The sequence below is a fragment of the Taurulus bubalis genome, assembly GCF_910589615.1.
Source record: "Taurulus bubalis genome assembly, chromosome: 1".
In the NCBI taxonomy this organism is placed as follows: Eukaryota; Metazoa; Chordata; class Actinopteri; order Perciformes; family Cottidae; genus Taurulus; species Taurulus bubalis.
Window position 1 is genome coordinate 11,546,056 of NC_136589.1, and position 17,635 is coordinate 11,563,690.

The 17,635-nt window shown below is 40.7% G+C and overlaps 2 protein-coding genes across 2 annotated transcripts; both read left to right on the top strand.

Annotated features, from left to right (window-relative positions):
• Positions 1 to 889: 889 nt before the first annotated feature.
• Positions 890 to 1,896, top strand: noto (notochord homeobox; the record flags this gene model as incomplete). The annotated part of the gene is made up of 3 exons (XM_079219875.1): positions 890 to 1,280; positions 1,389 to 1,576; positions 1,690 to 1,896. The coding sequence occupies 3 exons, from the start codon at positions 890 to 892 to the stop codon at positions 1,894 to 1,896; spliced, it is 786 nt and encodes a 261-aa protein (XP_079076001.1).
• A 9,232-nt stretch (positions 1,897 to 11,128) lies between these two features.
• emx1 (empty spiracles homeobox 1) lies at positions 11,129 to 16,081 on the top strand (the record flags this gene model as incomplete). Its single annotated transcript, XM_079228605.1, has 3 exons — positions 11,129 to 11,471; positions 13,371 to 13,555; positions 15,914 to 16,081. The coding sequence occupies 3 exons, from the start codon at positions 11,129 to 11,131 to the stop codon at positions 16,079 to 16,081; spliced, it is 696 nt and encodes a 231-aa protein (XP_079084731.1).
• Positions 16,082 to 17,635: the final 1,554 nt, after the last annotated feature.

Here is a 17,635-nt window from a genome sequence, read left to right on the forward strand (position 1 = left end):
GTCTGCCATTCAAAGGATGGGATGGATGGATCAACCTGTGGATTAACGCAGTGCCTGAGATTAGTGGAGTTGCAGTTTGGTAAAAAAAAAAAAAAAAAAAAAAACAGCACCACTCTGTCGCCACACCCGAGCCGCTGAATCTGACGCCTCAATTACGCACAATCAGTCATTCCATTTTAAGAGCGACACCGCTGCTGTTAAAAAACACACTCTGAAAATAGAGCGCATTCATTTTGGACAGAAAAAAAGATTAGGATCTGTTTACACACGGGAGTGACTCTTGATTTACAGCAGGTTGAGACAAACGTGTTCCAAAATGATACAGGTTGGGAAAAAGTGCATAAAAAAGTTAAAAAAAAAATTAAATAAGTGGAGTTCAACACAGTAGGTTATTGTACAGCTTGAGGTCGGCCTCCAATCGTTATAAGTGACTTGTTACGCTGCTTAAAGCATCTGTCGGCCAGCCAGAACTTAAAAGGCTCCAAATAGGATGATTTGGTAACATCAAGGCTTTCCCAGCGGTAATGATTACATTTGGACTTAAGATCCATGCAAGAATTTGTTGCCCAGTAAATCTCCCGAGGTCCCTGCCCCCACGACTCTTCAAAAGCCTTGTCATTCAAAGGGTTAGGATGTTTGACAATCCCAGCTTGTACTACTCCACCAATTAATTGGATACGTTGTCGGGATGTTCGTTTCTCTCATCTGCTACTTAGAAAGACAAAGGACCGGTGGGGGGCTGTTGACACCTCTGTGTCCGGCCGGGTTATAAAAGAGGAGGCTCCGCAGGAGGAGCAGCATTCACTTTCCTGCTGCACTCCGAGCGACAACTTGATTTCTGCAAAGTTTCGAGATTTTTTTTTACCACTTAAAAAATACATTTGTTAGAATGCAAGTGCCGAACAGACCAATGGGAGCTTATGGATACTCCGTGCGTAATTACGCACCGGCATCGCTGTACCCGCAGTACCCGGGGAGCCAATGCGCGTTGACAACGAAGCCTCCCAGTGGGAAATCTTTCACCATCGATGCTTTGCTCGCCAAGCCGGAGCGCGCAGCCAGCTGCCGGGCGAGTCCGACTCTATGCGGAGAGAAATACCAACCAGGAGTCCCAGTTCTGCCGCTCACCGGACACGCGGGTTTACCGATGACAGCAGCACCTTACGGCTACTCTCAAAACATGTTGCACTCTGCGCTCCACGCGCAACCCGGATACTCAGTCTACTGCTGCCCGCCGTTCACCTACCAATCCTCGTGTCGTGGAACATTTTACGCACACGGTAAAAACGATGTACTATTTACTGGATCTATCAGAGCGAGTACTACATGTCTAAATGAAACTGTTTCCACGTGGCAGTGTGATTGACTGAGTCATCTCTTCTTTGCAGCTTCCATGTCCAAAGTGAGCGCAGGACTGCATTCGTTCAAAACTAAAGGTGGCAAGTCGAAACGGATGCGCACCAGCTTCACCAGCGAGCAGCTCTCCCGGCTGGAGAAGGAGTTCGCGCGGCAGCAGTACATGGTGGGATCCGAGCGGTTCCTCCTGGCCTCGGCCCTACAGCTCACAGAAGCTCAGGTAAGAAAACGGAAGAAACCGGAGTGTGTATAGCCTCAGAAACTTATTCTATTAGCACTCACCTCTTACTGCAATCTTTCTAATATGTATGTTGTTTTTCTCTATCTCTCCAGGTCAAAGTCTGGTTCCAGAACCGACGCATCAAGTGGCGTAAACAGAGCCTGGAGCAGCAACAGGCCAAGCTGGCCAAACTGGGTCTGGCTGCTCCACTAAAAAGTCCCGGATCTCAAGGCCACGGGGATGAAGGAGATGAGGACGAGGAGTTCTCCGACCTGGACGTGGACATCGACGTGTCCGATGACTCTACTGACCACTGCTGACCGAACACCATGCACTGGACTGTCTGTACATAGTGCTGAGAAAGGAGGCCTGTGTCTCCAACTACGGATATTTAATAGATGTATAGTTATATATTTAAATGTTCTTGCTCTTTGATAAGCTCACTTCACCTTTTCAGTTTTTGTACATTTGAATGTTATATTCAGAAATATATTTTATGAAATTAACCAACTGTGTCCTGTTTATTATCCTTCTTATTCAGCCAAGTGTTAGAGGTCAAAGGTTACATTTTGTGTGGCAAGAAATCAGAAATCCATTTGTTATTTGCACATGTAACACAGCTGAACTTGTGGGACATTGCAAAGGCCCTGATGAGACATTTTACACTGAAACACAACATCATACACAAGTTAGAATAGTTTTTCACACTTCACATAAGAGGTTTCTGGTCGTCTCGGTGCTCTTGTTACTGGTTTCACATGGGCGAGGCTCAGATGGGTAAACGTGACATCATGCACTTTTGTTGACCAATAGGTTTCGGAATCAGCAACAACATCTGATGACAGTTCTGAGTTCAAATATCAAATCACTCCAACACAATTCTGAAGATTCTGTAGATCAACTCAATTAAACTTTTAAATCATTTAATCTAATGATGTGCTTTTTCAAATTTGAAATCTGACTGCGACTCATTTAGTCTTATTTCAGCTTAATTTAGTGCATGTAATGTGTAAGAAAAGTGTTGAAAAGAGAAGATCTGGAACTGTGATTCAAGGGGCTTTGAAGAAAAACAGGTTAGCCTAAATATCCGACCAATGCTCATAGTTTTGCCCAATCAACATGAGACTAATTTAACAACTACACTTACATTTCAAGAGCACTTTAGCAGTTTCATTATTAAAGTAAACTAAAAGCAGGAGGTATGACAAGATTGTGCTCACTGAAGAGTCAGAGGAGACCCTGATTTAAATAATAACTGAGTGTTAGCAAGATATTAGTGTCAGCAACTTGATTTACTCCGAGAGAGTAAACCTGTCTCCTCTCTAATGTATCCCAATCAAACCGTCATCATGCCCTTTGACCTCCCCTTATTGCTCCTCTCATCTGGCTCTGAGCGCCCGGTTGGAAGAGACACGCCGAGGCATTTCCTCCCCCGGTTTGATCTAAGTTGAAGTCTGGGACGGACTCGGGTTCCCCTCTGGTTTGAGCTAAACAAATAAATAACCAGCTCAGGGATTATGTGAGGATATCTGTAACCCGGGGTAGTAGGGGTCAGTCTGTCTCGGGGCTGGAGAGCTGGGTCTCCCTGTTTAATCTGTTTAAACGGTCACTACGCCTGTTCTCAATGGACGGGGGCTCACATATGCCCTCCCACACCCGGCAGGTGTCCCGTCTCCGCTCTATTGAGTCTCCTCGCCTTTCCTTCCAGGTGGAAGAGGACTCACGCCGTCTGCTGAAGCCTGAATGGCAGACATGAGGGATAAACCACGAGGGAAGACGGCGTGCAGGGTGGATTGGGACGTACAAAGCCAACGAGTCCATCAGAGCAGCTAATTTACCTTCTATCAAACAAAGTTACTGACATGTAGAGGTAGATATCCGTCTCATGTCCATTTTTTCTTTAACGTATTTTTATAGGCCAACCCCGGAAGTTAGCATCGGCCTTCCCACGGCAAAAAAAAAAGGGATTTCATTCCTCTGGATTTTGTATTACTGCAGAAACACAATCTTATTTGACATACAAAGGGTTTTAGACGTTTTGTTTCAGCGAGTTCATTTTCACATTTTTGAAGCGTGAATGCGATCACCAGATGTAAAAAGCTAACATTAGGCCAGGAAGCTAAAAGCTAACGGCACCACGGTCACAGAGCGTGAATATAAACAACTGTGAAGGCAGACAAGTCGGCTTGACAATGTTTAGTCGTCTCGTTTCGTGTAAAGGGATCAACATTCACAAGAGTGTTTGAAATCGCAGAATAAAAAAAATCTCTTGCTGTTAACAACAAACCTTTTTTCAGGAATCTAACAAAAAAAACATTGACTTTGAGACGAGGGAACTGGAAGTACAAAAATGCTGACTAATGTCATGGTTTTACCTCAAGACCAATTTAAATGAATTGAGAGAAACTTACAGTTAAATATAAACCTGATGACTAATATTGACATTCTGTAACCAAATAGCCTCAATGGCAGCTTGATTTTGAACATATACCTATCAAATAAAGTCAGTAAATAGTTGTTCTATTTTACAAAATGCAAAATGTTTTTCAGAATAAAGGTCTCTTTTCCGAGCACAATGTTCTCCTGTAACCAGCTGGGCACAAATCCACTCTAGCAACAAGTTAAAACTAAATCAGATCAGATACTGCAGAAAGGTGATATAAAAAACAATCCAGAGAGCCTAAAGTGATTCCAAATCAAATTCACCATCACATTCTTATAACTGCTTGTAACGTCGGTGCATATTGGGGACATTTGCAGGCCTCTTCTAGAAAACCCATCAAAGACACTGCTGTAGCCACAAACGCATGCAGTAGAGGTGCTGTAAGAGGGAGAAGACGGCTGGGGACAGTATCAAAGAGAGAAGTTTAATAAAACGCTAACAGAGCTGATCTCTTTCTCTCGCCCGCCACCCCCTGCCTGCTCTCTCTCTCCTGGTGTCTCTGCTCTGCCTGATTAGGGCTGAAGCGCCGCTGAAGGAGCAGAATTTGTGTAAAAACCCCAGAGAGCCGTTTCTGATGTGATCAGCTCCCCCTCCTCTCCGCAGCCCAACGTAATCCCATTGAGGGAAAGAAAGAAGCAGTCAGAGGCCTGGGAAAAGCCTGAAGAGTCCTGGGATGGATGGGGGGGAGGCGTCCCAATTAGCACAGGGCACCTTAACGGCTGGAAACAAGCCAACGCTGGCTGGGTTAAGACTCTCTACGATGAAGCTGCTTATGAAAGGCAACTGTTACATCTTTATTTGCATCTTGACTTGTTGCTTTTATTTCTTTGTCAACAATTTGTCTTGGTGACCCAGACGATCTGTATTTTAGGTTCATCCACACTAGAATGCATTGTGTCTTTGCTGGCTTACACTGTATTTTCCAGAGCTGAAGCAATTAGCTGAGGGGTAAAACCATTTTGATGACTCAATGTATTGTTCCTTTAAGGGAAAGGACAACACAAATTCCCATCTCAGCCTCTCAAATGTGAGGATTTCCATCTTTTCTTTGTACTCTTTGGTCTTTCAGCAGCAACAACGTGAATTTAGACTCCTGCAGCCGCGTTAGCAACACGTGTTGCCGCGAGCCGGCAACACGTGTTGCCGGCTCGCGTATGAATTATTGTATGACGATACGTTATGTACACTAAAACAATCCCGATACTGCTGACGCAAGAGATACAAGGCCACAAAACCTGCAGTGCAGACCATCCTTAATAAAAACAGTTAGCATTACGTTGGTCAGAATCATAAAACCATGCTGCACACAGACTTTGACATGAAGATAAAAAGGACAAATACATGAGTTATGAAATATGAATTGTACTATTAATAATAGGCATTTTCACGATTGCACTGTCAAATAATCGTGAAACATGCTCTGATATCATTTCCCAGAATCTAAAGTAAGACATTCAAACTGCTTGTTTTGTCCAAACTAACAGTGTAAAACGCAAATATGTTCAATTTACTATCATATGTGACAAAGAAAAGCAACAAATCCTCAAATCTGAGAGGCTGCAACCAGACTGAATGAAACTGAATGTTTCCGCTCAATACAATATGTGTTTACATGAAATACATTGTTCTGAGATGAGAATGTGTGTGCTTATCTCTTTGTCATCACTCTTGTTATTATGATTATTGGCTGTTTCTTTATACATTTGAATACCTTTAAAAACATTTCTCCTCCCTCGATTTAAATGACCTTCATGGCATGACTCAGCTCAGATGCAATGCAGCTCCTGTGAGAAGGTGTGAAAGTTCTCATGGAGAGCAATAACCTCCAGTTCCAATAGGAGAGTGCACTTCATTTAAATAACGCGCTTTTTAGGGTAGGAGATTGTAAAAAAAAATAATCCTTCTTTGCATTTTATTTGCAAAGCCGATGGCCCCTCTACTCTATATAATAGTCATTAGCTTTCATTACAAGCGTTTGAAGTAGAAGCCGCCCTTTGTCTCGTCGTGAAAGGAACGCACAATGGCTTGTGACCGGAGCAGCTCGCCTCGGCATGTGTGGAGAAGAGGACTCGTTTTCTCCCCGGAAACAGAAGTTCCTGTTCACATCGTGTTTCAGCGACAGCGAACACCGTGAAGACAAGTTAAAAAAATAACACATAAAAATAGAGCGAGGGAACTCGGGAAACGCTGGCTTCCAAACAACGCGTAATTGATCCAATGTGCGTCTTTTACGCACACCAATGATTTCGTCTCCTAATAAATCCCAATATACCGCTATTAATGTCCTCAAGCACAATATTGATATTTTTATAATATCAAATGTCATATAGCAATGCCAGAATGTTCCTGTACCACTCTTATGGAGGACTGCGTATGTTATTTTGCTGCAGTAGTTCTAAAATGTGCACTATTCACTTTATTATAAGGGCTCAGGTTCACACCAGTCACTAAATAGTTTAAAGTGGATATGAAACGCAGAAGAAGAAGCTAAACACACAGAGATGAATGCCTTTAAACTCGACATGAACACGTATCTCGTCTCCAGGCCGTGTTAAAGGGGGGTGTTTGTTTATGCTGAGGAGGGGTGCCGGTGTGGAGGAGCGGGGCCCAGTACAGGTGGCTAAGCGACTGCACTTCTCGTGCAGGTGGCACAAACGCAGCGACGTGCTACTTTCCCCGTCTCGTTATAATGGGGTGAAATTTTCCAAGTATTTAAGTGGGACAGATTAGCTGAACACACAACGCTAATGCGAAACAAAATGGCCAATTAGTTTATTAATGAACGCGGGAGGTGAGAGGGGAACCCCCTGAGCTTCAGCTGGTTCCGTCTTAATCATGCAGGAAGAGGCCAGACGTTTAAATATAATACAATGAAGCCAGACTTTAAGAATAATGTCGAACTGATCCTGCGTCTAATAGTGTTTTAAAGGAATGTATAATGTTATGTCAACTGATTTGAGATACCTGTCAAAATGAAACAGGCTGAGATGTTTTAGGTGCATCAATTTAAATGAATTTGCATAATTCAGTTCAGAGAAGCCTAACTCACTTTGCAACTGCCAGTGCTGCTATTTCGGTTCTTCAGAGCTTAATTTGGTTCTGTTGCACTATTATTTTATTATATGTTGATCCTCTGTTGACTGAGAAAACACAGGAGATTCTGTCTTTGACATTGATCACTGAAACTCATACTTGTCTGCACGAAAAACATAGCCTCAAAATGTACTTTTTCACAAAACTACTAATGGTTGAATCTTGACCTGAAGCAAGCACACATTTCTGTAATACTGTAAAAAAAAAAAAAAATTGGCTATTTTTAGATTATTTTTTTAGGGTTTAAAGTTAAATTCACACAGGTCCTATTACATGATGTTCATTGATAATTATTGTATTAACCTCCTAGCTTTTAACTGAAGGGTAATCGGGGTAATATGCCTCATGTTCCACTGACACAGCTGAGTGGAACCTCTGGGAACTGGAACTAAACTAAAAACTCACTGAGGTCAAAGTTGACTTCTGCAGGAAACCTTTAATCCGATTAACATGCTATGACTTCTTTCAACCACTGGGTGGCAGCATCGGTTTAAAAACAACACCAACAACACCGTTAACATGTTTAGTAGACTGGGAAGTGATCGCCCACCTCTGTGGAGGTAAATTGACGGACAGTTGATGGAGTGCAGAATGGAATTTTTCCACAAAATGTTTCTCTGATTGAACGGTTTTATTCAGCCACAGGCCTCAATCATTGGAAATAAAGTTGTATGGTCACGGGTTCAAGTTAAGTGCCACGTCACAATGAACTGAGGGTTGATCACATGTTTTATATGAGATGAGACACATTTCTAAACATTGTTATAAATATTACTTGGTAACACAGATGTAACACTTTCAGAACAGAATGGTTAAAACTCACTTATATGATTGCAGTTCTCTCCATTAAGGCGAGCATTGGAAAAAAAAAGAATCAAATGTTTCTTAATCATTATTGATCAGACAAGACATCATTATAAGAGCATCTTGTTTTGGCCACTAGAGGGCAACACTACTGTTAAATTAAACCATCTTTCTTCATAGTGACTTTTCCTCTTTGTCCATCTCTTCCCATAAAAAAAACCCTGTTTGAAACAGACGATTACGCTGTGGCATGTATGTCAAATTATATAATGTATATATTTTGTATGTGCTATTTTTTAGACTGGTGTGATTAAAGAGTTATTTTAATTAGAGGAAACATTAACGATGCTTGAAGACAATTGTACAATATATGTGGGTTTATTGAGTCAAAGTCCCATATAAATTCTGTTTGTAACACTTTTTCATATTTTCCCAAATTTTTAGAAGACAAAATAAATCTATTTCTGACAGTAATCTCTGGAAGGCAGTATTGACACTGAGTGGATCATCCAGGTGAAATAAAATGCATTTAAATTATAGTTTGCAGATAAATTTGTGTTTTTTTTTGTCACATGCAAGTACCAAAGCAACAAAGTTCTGTCATTTTTTTTTTTTTTTACTTATATAATATATAAAATATTTACTTTAAACAAGGTGGGGTGGTTAAGTGTTTCTGTCTATATTTTCCGGCTATATCTCTCACAATGATAAGAACCATTTGGAGTGAATTCACTCTGTTTTAAACATAGAAATAGTGGCACTCTATGTTGCAGAGCCGAACACCTCAAACAAAAAGGAATGTTCCCTCTTAAAGCTCAAACTCAGACCTGCTCTTTATCGTCTTTGATGTTAACGATTCCCTCTTTTAGTTTACTTGATTGGCCAATGTGTAACGGGCTCCAACTACTTTAGTCCCATAATTAATATATAATCTGAACACATTATGGACATCCAGTGTGGTACAAAGGATATTTAATGAGGATTAAGGTATCGACACGCCACTAATAGTCACACGTGCACTAAAATGTTAAACTATAGAGGAATTTCTCCATAAAAAAGAAGGAACGCGCTGCTCAGTTTCCCATCTGAAGAGCACTTTTGGTCGGACTCTCAGTAACTCTCCTCCGGAGCCTCGGGGGAAAACCAACAGTAGCCTTCGGAACAAAGGTGGGCTGCTCTGCTTTGTTTCTGTTAATGCAGAGCGATCTGGACATCTATTAACCAGTGGCGATCAGGGTCAGTGCGTAAAGGCCCGCAGGGTTTCACCATTAAACTCAACCGGCTCGGCACAGAGCGCAAGTTCCTGTAGCACCCTGGGTAAAAAGACAGTTTCAATAAAAACCCTGCAATGAAGAGTTTGTGTGACCGGAAACAGGTCGCTCTACACTTTCCTTCACTTACATCTGTATGACAAGTGATCCTCAACGGTGTTCTCATATTCTTAATAATTATGGACAGAAGGATGTATAAAGTCACCTTATAACCAAACACTATTAACATAGCATGGAAATTAAGTAAACAATATGTGTATCTTGAAGTTAAAAAACAACGTGTTCTGCCATTTCAAATATCATAAACAATGAGATTGAATGATTTCTCTGGTATGTTTCAACAGTGTGAGTCATAAGAACACATATTTCCAGTGAAACTATCGAGGAGTTCCTGGCTCACTCAGTAAATAAATACAGATGTATATCTGCCACACAACACTATTAAAAAAAACAACAACGATGGAGCTTTTTCTTTCTGACACCGAGCGATTCCCAGAACCCACATTGCCGTCTTTAGGAGCCTTTAGCTCTAAACGCCTAATCAACAACTTGTTTTACCTCATCATTTCCATCGGTAATGATTTTCTAATGCAACCTCGAAACAAACGAGCGTATTAAGCGGATAATTATTAACTTGGTTAGTGCACGGTGGAGGCTGAGGGGTAAGGAAGCCGGCGAGCTCCAAACACGAGCACAGGCCGTCTCTCGCTCTCCACGTCGGGCTGCGAGCTGATAAATGTCCTCGGTCTGTTTTCTATAGGATGTTCATGTGTGAAGCCTAAAACAATATGGAACTCATCTCAAAACAAGACGAGTATTATCGTCAACCATTATTATATTTTATTTATGTATTAAAAAAGCCTAAAAGAACGTTTTCACCTCATTCAAATCTAAATATAATAATAATAAAAAAAACAATAGAGGCATATTCAAGAAAAACATTATTATGATTATTAATTATCCTAGCAAAAACTGATTTATAATTTGAAATATGATTTTGTACTCTTTCGTTGTTTTCGTTATTTTGAAACATGTTGCATAATACACTGCAAGAAATCAAATAAACAAAGTAAGCGTTCAAAATATATATAATTAAAGTGAACCAAATGTGCTCTTTGGAAAGGAAAACGTTTGCGCTTGTTGGTGAGCGGGGATTACAATGAGAGTTCATTTTTGCACGTTTACCTATAAATCTGGAGCTTTACATCATCAATGAACAAATCAATCACACGTGAAATATAACTGAAATAAGGGCTGTGATAGTGGAGAACAACGTGACGTAACTGACCTTTGCAGCTTTATTATTTCACATATGGCGGTACGTTCGGCACAGATTTAACACGGAATCACGAGTTAAAACACGTCTAAACGTTATTATGACAACTAAAGCACGAGGCTGACATCAAACTCGTTTGCATACATGAGACATTTATCAAAGTTTTCTTTTTCTTCCTTGTTATTGTCACAGAGAATTCCTGGATGCTTGAACAGCCCCCCTCCTTCGGCAGTGTGTTTCCCTGAAGAAAAACGAGATATTACGGCTGAATAGGACCCACAATGAGCCATTAATTGGAGGCACACATGTTTTCTCAGCGTGTCTCTGTAAGTAAGCTGCCCGGGCTTGTGTGATCTTTGAAGCAGGCACTTGAGGAGACCTATTGGCAGGCGCTCTGGTCCAATCAGCTGCCTCCCTGTGCACTCTGGAGGTTGGGGGGCGCTTTACTGGGTGCGTACTTGTGCACAGAAACCCTCCGAGTGCGCGCAGACTTCATGGATCAGGGGCAATTTGCAGCACTGCTGAGTTTTGTAGCAGCATCTCTGCTTTGGTCATGAAGCATCTCTGAGAGGGAGATTGTTATTTTGGGTGGGTTTTTTTGCCAGTGGAGGGGCGGGGGAACAAATCCCTTTCTTTTTGGTTTTGGTTTCCATTTCTGTCCAGAGATGATGTTTTCTTCTGCAGGCAAGCGCTGTTTCACGATCGAGTCTCTGGTCGCCAAGGAGAACCCTCTAATCTCGGAGGATCCCATCCGTCCGACGGCTTTAAGTTATAACCCGACGACGGATGCCTTAATGAACAGTTACCAGGCTCCGGGGGCCAGGACCCTGTACCAGAGCCCGGACCTGATGTTCCCGGAGAACCATCCGTCCCTCACCGTGGCCCCCCACCAGCTCGGAGGCTCCCACCATCTCCAGCATCCGCACTTCTTCGGGACGCAGCACCGAGACCCACTCAACTTCTACCCCTGGGTCCTACGGAACCGCTTTTTCGGACACAGATTTCAAGGTATAGACGAATTTGTTTATTATACATTACACTCCTATACAACCTTGATGTTAGCAATTATTTATGCCCGAATAATCAGACTAAAACAAATAGCATATTCTGCACATAAAATGCTGCATTAATATGACCATATCATGTAATGGGTTGACTGCCTGCAAAACAACACCGTTTCATAGAATGTAAAGTGTGCTTCGATATTCTGATGAGAGGACAGATACCTGTACATGTTAACAAAACTATTCCTCAGTTGAACAATAACTTTCAGCAGGATGTCGGCTGCTCTCATATTCCCACTCTCCTTCGCCCTGCAGCTCTACTCTCACAAAGCCGCAGCCAAGAGAAGATAAGCTCTCAATTTTTTTGTTTTTCAATACAATGAGCCCTAGGCTCATTTCATTCAAATAACATTTCAAAAAAAGACATCTAGCACGACAGCCAGGCTGTAGAGACACAATTGATAAAATCCAGGATAATAATTTGAATAGAATGGGAATAGAAGGATCCTGTCAGGGTGTTAGCAGCAACGGATTTGAAAACGGCCTGCAGTGATTTATTTAACAGACAAACCTCAGCGCAATTGCGCACGACTTATTACCCAATAAACGCACATCTATTACTACCGTTTGTTTATATTGTTTGAGGCAACTTTTATTTTCATATCGCTTTTTATGGCATACAGTTCTGGACATAAACATGTATTGTACAATGAAGAAATTATTATTCAAATTCATAATCCATAATCCATGTCCATAATTAATTAAAAAAATAAACTAAGCTTTTAGTCTTCTAAGTTTAAGTCTTAAGTTTGATGTAAATATAACACAGGGTACATTATTAGTGTATCCAATAATTACCTCTGATTGGGCTTATTTGGGATACAAGAGCAGATAAATAATTAGAATTAGGCTTTAATGAAAACATTAAAATAAAAGTGTACTATCAACAGAGAACGAAAACGCTTTTGTTATATTCATGAATCAGAATGTTTTACCTTAAAATAAACATCTCAACTTCTCAGAAATGTTTTCAGTTTCAACAGGGTTAAATCTAAATAAGTTGTCAGTTGTGTCAATGTCAAATCTGAGTAAATCTTATTTACTGTATTTGTCAGTAATTTAAAATTAAATTAGTAGCTTATATTTGTTTATCTGATGTCTATTTTCTCCAAACCTAGAACCGACTTGTGAGTCATTTATTTATGTTTTGTTGTTTAAAAATCAATAAAAGAAAAAACTTATTTATGTTTGTTTATATTTAGCTCGACATAATGATTTTCTTTTATGAGGCTTGTATAACATTTGTATTGAAAACTATTTTCAAAAGTTTTCTGTCTCCATAAGCTATGTTCAAATGTATATGCAGTCAATCTAATAGAAAAAAATAAAACGGTAAAAAAGTAACTTTTGATGGTGGCAAAAATAGTCGCTTTGTTAAAACCATTAAAACAAAGTTTATATTAATCTACTTACTAGCAAATATTGAATTTCTAGTCAATTGTATAATTATGGCATTATTATATTATCATTAGGCTGGTAGGCTACTTCTACTGGATCTGTACATATAGTAATAATAATAATGCTACTACTACTACTACTACTACTAATACTACTAATAATAATAATAATAATAATAATAATACTTTATTTATAAATATATTTAAAGTTTTGCTGACCTTTGCTTTTCACAACAGTGATGACCCACATCATCACTGGTCACTCTGCAGCAGTAGAGTCCACTGCCTCCCACGAGGCTCGTGCTCTTCTGTAACACAGGTGTCAACACACTTGTTTGACAGGCAGCCGATTCGTGCCGTCCAGATAAAACCAGGTGTGACGAAAGCGTGTACCTCTGCCAGCACCGCCTGACGGCCATGTTGTTTCCCTCCGACTCCGACATTAGGTAACGACGTGTCCCAGGACAGCCTGCTCCTCCACGGTCCCTTCGCCAGGAAACCCAAACGCATCCGGACGGCCTTTTCTCCGTCCCAGCTGCTCCGCCTGGAGAGAGCCTTCGAGAAGAACCACTACGTCGTCGGAGCCGAGAGGAAGCAGCTGGCGAACAGCTTGAGTTTATCTGAAACACAGGTGAGCTGGTGTTACAGTGGAGGTCTACGGCAATGGCTAGTTTGTTGTAACGCGGCAAATTATTACCGACCAAATGTTTAAAAGGAAAGAACTACAATTGTAGCCCCATTTTTTGACCGCTTCGGGGTTTAACGTGACTCTTTATTTTGTGGAGAGCCGTTATTTCCAAGGCGACGTTCTCTTCCGCTACACCCCCAGAATCGAACGTTGGCGTTGTCGCTGCTGTCAAATATCGCGATATTTTTATTTTTTCAATAAAACCAAAACGGCAGGAGTAAGGTTAATTTGGGTTTCGGATATATATATTTTTAGCTTAGAATACGTATATAATAATAAAGTAGTACATTAAAAGTAATCCTAAAAACTGTGGAAATGTGGAAATGAACAGTTTAAAATAAGCTGCGGTTAACTTCTGATACTGGGTTTTTAAACCATTACAGTCTAATAATCATGACTAAAATATTAAGCAGCAAAAACATATTTATTTTTACTGAATGTTTAGAACTGTTAATATCAGAAGGGCAAGTTTTAAGATGTTCATTATTGTAGGTGTGCCATAGGAGGCCCAGTGGTTTGAAATATAGGTTAGTTGTCATTTACAACTAAGTTGCAAAATGTGATTAGACAACATTAATGACATAGGAAATTATAAATTGACAGTGTGAAATCATCTTGCATAGGCTATGTATTGTACCTTTTTTAAATGCAATCCAATTAAAATTAAAAAAAATCCAGCCAAGAGGTATGGGTGCAGCATAATCTGTTGAAGTGTCTCTTAAAAGGTGTTTAATTCAGGCATGTTATGGGATAAAGGACTGTAAATGTTATTGATGGTTATGTTTAATGAGTCCACATTATCTGGGTGTCAATTAGGCTTAATAGGGAATATAAAGAGAGGTTTCCTGAGTCAGTGGTATGGATAAATGCTGCTTGCAGGTTTTGTGTCAGTCAATAAAAGGCCTCCAATTAAGCACCAATAGCATTATGCTAATTAGAATGACAGTGAAGTGAATATTAAGTATCACTCATTTGTGATCTTTCTTTTTTAGAGTGAGCTCATAGAAACATGTGGACTAGTAGACTGATCAAGTGACTGAGGTCATATGAAAGGCATTATTATTCAATATCACCCTCGGCAGGGGTAGCGACAAGCTGTGAGAAAAAATAATGGATGCTAAAGTAATGAAAAGCTGCTGCTGCACATTTTCTGTGGCTGGTTCCATCATTTTATGTCTGTTCTTCAAGCCTCATGCGCTGCCTCCAATGTGGACAAATTAATAAAAACTCTCCCACCCACCTCTGTTGCTCTTTCAGTTTTAGTGTCTACTATAGAATTAGCTTGAAGCCGAGTAAGAGGCAAGAAGTAACAGAGGAGGAAGCCAACATGAGCGCCTGTGTTGCTATTTAAAAAATGCATCCTGACCACGTAACATTTACCAAGCTCATATTCCAAGGTCATACGAGCAACGATAGTCAGTCAGGAAGCTGTCAACCTTTCATGTGCATTGAGACCATGCTCAGTTATGAACGCAAAGATCAGATTTTGTTTTGTTTTTACAACAGAATCCTATTGAAAGAGCATTCTGAGAGCACTTTGCATGCTGGGGTGACATGATGCAGGCAGGACAAATTGTGAAAAGCGGATTGAGACTTTGGTTGTTTAATTAGAGTTTTAATGTAATGGTAGAAAGGGAAGAAAGGCACTCAAGCCTACACTGTTTTGCAAGGGTGACTTTAATTAAAACAATGAGAAGAAAACAGAACTGTATATAATATTTACATTGTTTTACAGAATCAAATAAATGTAGTATGGATTGTGAAAGTCATTTTTATTGATATGACACCAAATTCTATCTGGTGAGTGCCCCACCAACACACAGATCTTTTAACTTGTCAGAAAATCACAGGTAGAACTGAAACAATTAGCCAAATAATTGATTAATTGAATTCAAGAAAATTGACACAGTCATTTCTCATGCTAAAATGCCAACCATTTTCTTGTTTCTCAAATTTGAAGATGTGCTGCTTTGTAAACTGCATGAATATGTTTGGGGTTTTGAAATTGTACATGTTTGTTAGACCAAGCAATTTATTGATTTAATTGAGAAAAAAATCGTTAGCTGCCGCCTCAATCTCTGGTAATATTAATAATGGCACCGTTACATTTAGATAAAACCAACCATCTAAAAAGGCACACTAGTGTGTGTAGAGTAAAAGTAAAGAGTAGAGTAAAGTAAAGACGTCCACCTTGAGAAAGTTCTAACGTCTCTCTGAAATTACACTATTGTCTTCTTAACAAAAATAATCATCATCATCATCATCATCATCATCATTAACCCTGTTTATTTGCCTGTCCAGGTGAAGGTGTGGTTCCAGAACAGGCGGACCAAGTACAAGCGTCAGAAGTTGGAGGAGGAGGGACCAGACAGCCAGCAGAAAAAGAAGGGAAACCACCACATCAACAGATGGCGCATGGCCACCAAGCAGCCCAGCTCCGAGGACATAGACGTCACCTCGGAGGACTAAAGACCTCCGACAACGCCGCCCCAATGACACATCAGAGGACCAACACTATTTATTATGTAATATTATTAAGTATAACTAGACACATTAGAGAAAGGACTACATATGTGATTGCCGCACTTCTCCTTATTGAGGTGCTACAATGGAAAGAAAAAAAAACATCTTATTTAATGACATGCGGATGAGGAGAGATCCGACCAAAACGTGAAGGGCAGCAACGTCAACCTCCATCATAGTCTGTTTTTTTTTAAAGTATTGTACAGAGGCCGTGTATAAAGGTTGTTTTCGAAAGAAGCTATTTGTTTCATTAAATCTGTTTTTACCACCTGCTTAGGTCATCAACACCTTATTGCTCACCCCATCCACTCCGCCACCTGTGTACCATGTTAATCTAAATCACTCCTAAATGACGCGATGATGCCGTTCGCACACTTTTAAAAGCACCCAGTGAGTCGAACAGGCTGGGGTTTGGCCAGTGGTACAAAACAGGAAATGCTCCATGCGTCAAAGGAGAGTCAAAATTTGCAGCACAGATTTTTTTTTCTTCTCTCAACCGGTGACTTGACACCCTCTCCGGCGCTCTGCTGCGCTTCCTAACGAAGACCCGGCACAGAGAGGTCGCTTCACGGCCAGCTGTGCGTGACTGTGGGACCGACGGGAGGCTGCAGGGACCTCTGGTATTCTTCAGCTTTGTGCTTCTCCTGCAATGCCACATTTGTCAGTGTGGGGTGACGGGGCACCTCTCCATTTGCTGCAGAGCCGTGTGTAGTACAAAAACCATATATGAATACAACAACTTCAAGCCGAACATGTAATTACAAAAATATGTTTTAGAAATAAAAAACTATTTCTCTGAGAAATGTCAGAGTTTTGTATAATTGAGGTCTCACTATGTACACCGTGTCAACCAAGCTGCAGGTTTTTCATTACAAGCAACCATTACAGCTGCAGGTTTCACTCATTAGTTCGTCCTCTGCAGCTGGAGGTGCATGTGTAAATCAGTGTGAAACATGCTGCTGTGTTTGATTGGAAAGCCACCATGGCTCATGGAAGAGCTCAACCAAAGAACAACCATCCATGCTCAGGTTGTTTTAAGCTTTTTTTAATGGGGTAGGGGGGAGAAAGTAAAATAGTTACTATTGTTCAGCGGCTCTTTCAGCAAACTGCCTCAGTAATCACCTGTCAGAAGAAACGGAAGGAATCTCCTCGTAATGACCCCGAGGCTTTAGAGATGAGCCCTGACGTCTGACCCTGATGTCTTGTTTTGTAAGCTAAGAAACAGAGAGGAACAGGGGGGAGAGAGGGGAAATGTAGTCTCACCTTTTTTTCTTTTTACAAACATCTGCAGCAGCAAAAGGGGCCACCTTGTTTTGAGTTTCCGGGACATCCTATACTCAGTGCAGGTGCAAATACATAGTAAAAGAGATCCCTTATTGTCCAAATAAACACCCTCAAAAGGTAACCGGTATACAGTAACTCACTCTAGGACTCAAAAGCACCTCCACCACCTTCCTGTAAAGCAGGTGCGCTCAAGGCCGATCCCTGACCTTGGGTTAG